This window comes from Cygnus olor, chromosome 23 (genome assembly GCF_009769625.2).
Source record: "Cygnus olor isolate bCygOlo1 chromosome 23, bCygOlo1.pri.v2, whole genome shotgun sequence".
Classification (NCBI taxonomy): domain Eukaryota; kingdom Metazoa; phylum Chordata; class Aves; order Anseriformes; family Anatidae; genus Cygnus; species Cygnus olor.
Window position 1 is genome coordinate 6,384,969 of NC_049191.1, and position 8,373 is coordinate 6,393,341.

The window sequence follows — 8,373 nt, forward strand, 5'->3', positions numbered from 1 at the left end:
CTCTCATGTGCCATCAGGATCAGAGCTGTTTGGTGAATAGAGCAATAATTTCCCCCGAGCATATTATTTTGATTCCACTATGGATTTTCCCCAGCACACAACTTTTGTGTTCATTTCCATGAATACAGAGAGGGATTCACCCTGCTGCTTGGTCAGAGTGAATGTTAAAACCTGTCGTCATTGCTAGCAGGAATGCAATCGTAACCCATTTTATTGCCATGAGATGCAGTGAGCAGAAGCTATTGCTCAGGTGAAATCAGGTTTCCACATCCTGGCTCACTGCATTTTTCTTTCCACTCCTCCACTGTGCATTAGACCTCACACTGAATCACTGTAATTCACATCAGCTTGTATCTTTTCATGACAACAGTGTAATAAAAACCTAAATAGTTCATAGCAAACAGATAAAAATACACTCCCTTTCTTAAGAAGCCTTGAGAAAGTCAAGCACAGTAGTAGGCTTTTTTTTGTTGTTTTGTTTTGTTTTTGGCTTTTCTAACCAGCTTGTGCTCTTAGGCGGGCTCCACTCCCAAGATGTGCTCAGGATCTGTGAGGCCAGGAGCTGTCTCTCTAAGCTGGAGCGATGGCCCCAGGGGACGCGCGGTGCCTGGGAGCTGCTCCCATCCCTGCTGTGGTCAGCACCCAGCGCTCTTCTGGAGGACAGTTCCCTACCCCCTGCATGAAGCACCTGATGGGCAAGACAAAGTGGCTTTACCTGGCTCCTCATGCACTCCAGGAGTTGCCTGGTATATTTTACATTCTTCAAATTCTAAAAATGTGCAGGTAGTGTTGAGTATGCTGTTATTGATGTTGAAGCAAAATCAGGCAGCAGTCAGGCAGTTTTACTGCAGACAATGCTAATTGCTCAACCTAGCAAAAGACTTTAAACTGATTTGATAAAAAAAGAGTGAGAAGGAAAGTAGAGACTGTAAATTTCATTTAAGAGATGTACCTTACTAAACGGAGTAACAATTTAACCTGAAGTTTACTTGCCTTGAATTATGCTTACTGTACCCGGATTCAATCAGCCTTCCCCTGTGGAGCGGTTTAGCCTGCTGATTTCTGCCTTTGCACTTAGATTTTGGGGTTTGGGGCATTTTTTTTGCCATGCCTGGAGGAACAATGCGGAGCTGCAGGAACAAGGGTGACCCTCTGCGGGGACACGGCCGGGGGCAGCCCCACGCGTGGGGCAGGGAGCAGCGGGCTCCCACGGCGCTGCGTGCACCCCTCCCGCTCCACCTGCCGGCCGCGGCTGCACACTACGGCCTGCCCGTACTGCTGCCGGCAGCGTGGGAGGCAGCAAACCCCACTCGGGGCGCCCCCCACGGGGGGAAAAACCTGCGCACAGCCGCCTATACACACCATACCCACGCATCAAGCAGCCCCCGCCGTCTCCCCGCGTGGGAATTTGCCCCGCACCGTCCCCATCCCCACGCCGCCCCTCGGGACGGGGCAGTCCACGCGTGTTTCTGGCAGCTGGGGGGAGCGGCGGGGCTGGCGGCGTGCCGAGGGGGGTTGGAGCGAGGCGGGAGGTGGACGAGGGCGGCCCCGGGGGCCGCCACCGCCCCCCACGCGTGCCCGGGTCCCGCTGCGTTCCCCCGCAGCCGTTTCACGCGGCGGGGCGGAGCGCGGCCGTGACGCGGCGGCGGCGGGGCTATAAAGCACCTGCCGGGAGCCCGCTGCCTCCAGACGCGTCGCGGCGGCTCCGGGAGAAGCACCGTGGGGCAGGAGGACAGGGGAAAAGCAGAAGGGGGGAAAAAAAAAAATTTGGAGGAGAAAAAAAAAAAATTTAGAAATCCTCCAAGTCTCTCTCCTGCCAGCTCAGCCCGTTCCTACGAGTCCCGCGGCCATGCCCAGCCACCCTGCCGGTGCCGTGCTGCTGGCGCTCGCCCTCTGCATCCTCCTGGAAGATGGTGAGCCTGGGCTGGGGAGTGGGGCAGGAGGGTGCCCCGTGGGGGGCTTTGCGTGGCGGCTCCGCTGTGCCCCAGCTGCCGGGGTTATTCAAGTCCTTGGTGAGCCCGAGCAGCCGGGCTGCACCTCTTGCTTGCATATTGAAATCGCCCTAATGCTTGCCGGGGGTGTAATTGCAGAGATGTAATTGCAACCGGTGCTCCGGTGCTCCACACCAAGCCTGCAACTCATCCCTTCCTCCTCCTGCTGCAGGTATGGGCCAGCCTCCTCTGGAGTCCCACCTCGCCGCGGCCAGCGCAGCGCACCTGAGGACCAAGCGATGTTCGTGCAACAGCTGGCTGGATAAAGAGTGCATTTACTTCTGTCACCTGGATATTATCTGGGTCAACACACCTGGGTAAGTCTGTGAATCGTTTTTTTTGGGGGGATGGCTCTGTGGATGAGTGACAGGGCTTTCTGATCCAGGATGGGCTTTGGTTAGAGGAGGGTGAGAAAGGGTCCCAGCCCCGTGAGGTTCTTGCAGCACCTGCACTGCAGAGCATTGTGAGTTCAGCCCTTCCCAACTTGTGGAAAGGGACAAGCTGTGCTTCTGCTCAGGATTTTCAGCATAACCCACAGGCAAGGGGGATGAAAGCACAGGGCGCTGCCTCCCCATGGCTTTATCTTTATTTGAGATTTGTACCTCTGCAAGGCAAAAGCAATACCAAGATGTTATAACTGCAAGACAGATAAGTTACTTTACCCTCTTGCAAACTGTAACCCTGACTGCTGCCTGCCAGCATTGTTAATGAGACAGTGGTGGGTTGGCACTAAAGTCCCGTGGCTGCCAAGTCCTGCCCTCAAGAATGCTAAAGCAGCTTTCTGTGCAGTTTCAGACCAATGGCCAACGCTTTGTAGCAAAACACATGTACTCAGGTGTGGTTATAATCATGCTTGCTAACATGCAATTACAACTCACTGCTTGCTCGGTGAATAGTTTCAATCACTGCCAATCCTAAACCCTCTGGGAGGGTAGATTGTGATCAGAGATGGAGCGGGAATGCACACATGCTAACAGCTCTGAAAGCACGCTGTGAGCAGAAGAACCTGTTATGGCTCCAAGACATCTTGATTTGTACTATGTCCTGTGCGTAAAAAACTTCTGGGAGAGGGACAGCCTTGACATCTCCATGCTTGAGAAATTGGCCACTCGCTGCCGGAGTGGCTGGTGAGCTGAGGCAGCCGCACTCCTCGTGCTCTTCATCACCCTAATCGTCTGCCAGCTCGCCCAGCCCAGCCCGTGCAGCAGCCCTTGCGCAGGCGCTCGGGTGCTGCAGCAAGGAGAGAAAATGCCACTTGCAACCCAGCACACGCTGGCACAGCAATCTCCTTGGGAGGGGTAGGGTAAACAGTAGGTGGGAGAGGAGCTGGAGTTTAAAGGCTTTAAATTATCAGTGGCCTTTTCACCTTATGTCTATAGATGAGTCTTTTATTATCATGATGTTGGCTTGGCTGCCACCCAAGACTACGTTATAAACCTGGTGGCTAATAAAAAGTTAGTTGCATAGCTGATTTCTCTTGTTTTCAACAGACACACCGCTCCCTATGGCTTGGGAAGCCCGCCAAGGCGGCGCAAGAGGTCGCTCAGCAGGTGCGAGTGCTCGCACTCGAGGGACAGCATCTGTACCAACTTCTGCCAGCCGAAACCCGGGTGAGTTGAGGGGGTCCTGGGGATGCTCCTGGGGGCTGCTCAGCGAGGGTGCAAACGGGCGGCTGAAGGTTGGAGCTACAGTAGCTCTCCTGCCTCCCTGCAGCTCTTTGCATACAGCTGGAACTTGTCTAGTGGCTTTCATACCCCTCCCAAGAAGCCCTGGCAAAGTGTCACCAGGGTGTTTTTGTTGTACAATAGTCTCTTTACTAGCTGATATGAAGCAATGTTACTCCATCCCTCCTGGTGCCAGCAAGCTGAGGAAGTGCTGGGTGTGCTGGTGGGAAGGGAGGTGCTGGCAGCCCTCTGGGAGAGGGGCGAGTGGGGGGTGTGAAGCTGCTTTGGGATGCCACTGTCTCTGAGCTGGGACTCGAAGTCAAATACCTTCTGTAGCATGCTGTGTCTATCGTGCACACTCTCACTGGTCTCACTGCAGCCAGCAGTATAGAGTGCATCCTCTATGGGAGTGGGGGGGGGAGGAGCGAAGTTATTGTAGAGATGTCATTAATTTCTTATCAAAGCAATAGTTGAAACCCCCAGTCATTAAATATGACGATGAATTGAGCAAGGTCTGACAAAAGAGGATAGCAGTAAAAGTGAGCTATAGATAACTCAAATAGCTGCAATTAACCCTTCAAAAATATGCATTGAGCTGTCTTAGGCTGTCACTGGTGACGTTAGAGTAACATTCCCCCGGTCCCTGCTGTAGCATGGCTGCATGCCTGTGGCTTATGCATCTCTTCTTGCTCCTTAGGTACCGCCAGAGTCTGAAGCTCCCAGCAAGCTCTGGAGCATCGATGAAGGCTCCGCAAAGCGATGATAGGAAGCCTTCCCCTCACAGCCTGCTGAGAGCTCTCAGGTAAGCGTGCCATTTAAACCCACTCTGAATTTATCTCATAAGTGCTTGAAAATCTGGGGCTATGACCCCAGTAGTTGCTACTTGGATTTTGCTTGGCTTCCCCCTCCTCCCTCCCTTTAAATTAGTGGACTTGACCATTTCTGCTGTGTAGAACTGAAGGCTAACAGCTGAGGGAACCTTTTTTATTTTTTTTTTGCCTCCTCCCGCACTAGAGGAATACTCCATAATATAATTCTTGATTGGAGTGGGAAGTTCCTCTGATAAGGGATGGGTGGTGTATAAGAAGAGAGAGAGGTATGTCATCCCATAAGAAAATGGTTAATTGAGTAGCAGCTTCAGATCAAAGCTCTTCTTACATCCAATCACTGAACTGTGGAACTCAGTGCTGGGAGAGATCATGGATTCCAGAAGTGTAAAGGAATTAAAGGGTGCTGGTAAATTCAAGGTGGATTGTTCCACTGGTGGCAGTTAAATCAGATGCAATGGGAACAATATTTGAAAGTCAGATCTGGGAAAGCCCCAGCTGGGCCATCCCAGCTGAAAAAAGGGTATTGGGCTGTGGCTTAATACAGCTGCAGCTAGAAATTTCCACTCTTCTTTCCCCCTTCTTCTGACTCACAAAAACAAAAAACAGAAACAACAACAAAAAAATGCCGACTGGTTGGCAAAAAGCATAATATAGCCTGTTGCTGAGAATTGGGAAAATGGACTGGAGAATGAACCTCTTGTCTCTTCTGCTCACAGGGATCTTGCTGTTTCCAGCCTGCAGTTCAGCAAGCAGCAGCGCTATTCTCAGAGGAATGCTCAGCCAACAGTTTTGCCTTGGAAGAAAAGCATCTGGAAGAAGAAGAGATAAGGAACAGGTGCAAACCAAGTTCGCCAGAAGAATCTGGAGTCCTGTGGGTGCCACTAACTCCGCTGTTGGTAGTTAGAGCTGAAGGAAAGGCCATGAGCAGAGGGGGGAAGAAGTGGAAGTCTCCATGCTGCTGTTGCGTGAACGAGTACTGCATGCACTCCAGAGACTGTCATAAAGGGAAATCAGTGTCTCTCTATACAGTCATAGATGTGTCATGGAGCTGAATTGTGCCTTTTTGGATCAGGCAAGGGTCTTACTGGTAGAGTACTTGCTTAACTCTGCACTGGAGTTCTAGGCAGACGGTCAGCCCACTCTGGGAGGTCAAATCACTTCCAAACCAAACAGCTCTGGGCAGTCTGGACCTGGCAGCACTGAACGCCCGTATCGCTGGCCTGGTCTGCCCTGCCTTTGGACCAAATTTGAGCATGGTTCCAGCTTGGCCCGCTTCAGACATGGTCTGGTAGATGGGCGTAAGCTGCCTCCAGCGTGGCCTGCCTCTGGGCCCACCTTTGCACTTTTTTCTCTTGTCAGACAGTGCAATGTGCATACGAATGAGACTCCCATGGTAAAACAGCTCCCAGTTTATATAAAAAGGTGTATCATCTTGAAGCCTGAAAGCCAACTGAGTGGTCAGTGGCATTCTTTGGCTGAGAAGTTCACTGAAGGGCCATCCTACAGTGGCTCTTCAGGCGGATGATAGCTTGCTTCCACTGGAGCTTGCACCAAACCCAAGCATGGCCCCTGCCACCAGCAGAGTGGCGTCTGGGGGGGAGGCTCACGCAGAACCAAATTTCATTGGCAGCTTCTGGCCCTGCCATGCAAGAACCCTGTGCATGGAGCCCCGTGGAGCCCTGGGGAGGGAGGGTCCGAGGTAGAGATGAGCTGCTGGTCTGGGTGGGGTCAGTGCTGTGAACCTGGCTCATTCACTGGGATGTACTCTTAGTGGGGCAGAGCTCCTCCAGCTCTTCACTCCATATCCCAGCTTGCTTTCAGCTCTGCCTGAAAGGAAGGGCTTGGGGCAGAGAAGATGGGTGGTGGGGAAATGGCACGCAAAGGCTTGCTTGCTGCTTTGCTTAGATCAGGTTTCTGAGTCAGACCCTATATAACAAATAACCGGTATATGGAAAGCATGTCGCTATGAGAAGTGTAACCAGAATAGGCAAGAGGCAGCCAGGTGGGATTAACAAGGAGAAAAGGATCAGTAGGAAGAGAACATAGCACTGTCTGCACAGCTTTAGAAGAAAGGGTTGGACTTAAACCCATGCCAAAATTATGGATGCTACCCCAGAGCAGCACTGTGATGCTGGCTCGGAGGAGGGAAGGAATAATTTGGAATTAACACTGAGCCCAGAACCTAGAAACCCATATTCTAGGCAAACAGTCTCAAGGCTCTGGAACTGTATTGCGAATGCACTTTTGCTTGCCTGGGCAGATTAACTTCTATTATAAATTGTGGCTGCAACTGTCATCTGGTTAGTGCAGATAAATAATTACTGTCCTGGATCCACTGTTGGGTCCCCCTTGCTGCCCAGTCCAGTATTACACGAGCATTTAAAAAGACTGCTTGAAGTTGGTGATGGACCAAAATCTGTGGTTGTTGCAAGTGTAGTCCCATTGGACATACAAAATACTTCCTTGATTTTGCTTTAAGCCCTAGAGGGGGGGGAAAAATGAGACCAATTGATTGTATTGTAAATGAAACAATAGGCTAATCATTTGGTCCCCAAAGCTGCAGTGAAACTTTTTTCTATTTGACGTTCTGAAGGTTTGAGTCATTTGGAAAAAAAAAAAATTAAAAAAATCCTGAAAGGGTTTGTTCCAAAGGAAACTTTGCACATGGTTTAATGTGAGCCTAGTAATTTAAAATAAAACTACTGCTGTAAAGTACTATGTATATCTCCTTATGTGCATAATGTCTCGTCTTTAAGTGACTGATTGCACACCTGCCATATGTAGCATCCTGACATCTGTATATTTATTTAAATCTATTGATTTTTAGATGGTAATTTGCAAAGTTTAATTTGTAATAAATAATGACAAAACTCAATATGATTTTTCTTCCTTATCCGATGGTTGGGTGGTGGTGAATGAAAAACAATAACAAAAAAATCACAAATGGACAAAAGCACCATTACAGAGGATGGGACAGCAGAGCTGGGGGAGAAAGCGGATGCTGTGCATTCTTGTGAATGGTCCTGAAGAAATTTTGTTCTCCGCAAGTCCTTTCATCTAACTTAAAAATTCCTTTACTTAAAAGAAATGCCTTGTTCCTCTCCAGATGGCAATATAGATGTGAAATGATCCTGAGCCTGGTGTGCTTAGGGCTGTGGGTGCTGAGAGCAGCTTGAATCCTTATGCTAAAAGATCTAGTTAATGTTTTCTCGTGGTGGAATCCTTTGCCTCAAATCACTTTAGCAGGTCTGGCTGTGGCTGTCAGCATCACAGGGACAGGGTGATCACACAGCCTCTCTGTCTCACCAACTTTTAGATCTGAATTGTGGGTGTGTTTTTTTTCTTTCTTTTTTTTTCCAATCCTATGTCTTTTTAGTGTTTTTGTTTGTTTGCTTTCTTTTTTAAAGTATAGTTAAAAGGCCGTCATCCCGTTAAAGTTGTGCATGAAGACCACATCATAGATTATTCTGGTGTAGTTAACTCAGTGAATTTCATGGTGCAGCTGTGAGAAGGAAATAAAAAACCACCACCAACAACAAAAAGCACATTAGCATAATAGCTAACACTGTGCTTGCTGCATACCCACCACTTACACACTTTTTTGGGGGTTTCCATGGCTTTCTGGAAATAGTAGTTTAGAGAGCTACAGCCCCTGTCCTTTCCTCCTGGCCACCTTCTTTGGCAGGACTGCACATCCCATGGCCAGCGCTCCACCCTGTGACTTGGTGTCAGGGCATGCAAAAATCTGATTCTTTCAGATGTTTCCATGACTTCAAATGCCATGACAAATGGGACAAAAGGGGAAAAAAGGTGCCCAAAAGGTGCCCTGAAACACAGAAACAGGCCTAAATTTCCTGTGTATAATATCTGAGGTGTGTGTTTGGGATG

The 8,373-nt window shown here is 49.6% G+C and overlaps 1 protein-coding gene across 1 annotated transcript; it reads left to right on the forward strand.

The window, feature by feature from the left end:
• The first annotated feature begins 1,688 nt into the window (after positions 1–1,688).
• Positions 1,689–7,360, forward strand: EDN2 (endothelin 2). Its single transcript, XM_040535149.1, has 5 exons — positions 1,689–1,913; positions 2,164–2,308; positions 3,482–3,601; positions 4,353–4,457; positions 5,202–7,360. Exons 1-5 carry the CDS (start codon positions 1,850–1,852, stop codon positions 5,311–5,313), a joined length of 546 nt encoding a protein of 181 aa, XP_040391083.1. The 5' UTR covers positions 1,689–1,849; the 3' UTR covers positions 5,314–7,360.
• Positions 7,361–8,373: the final 1,013 nt, after the last annotated feature.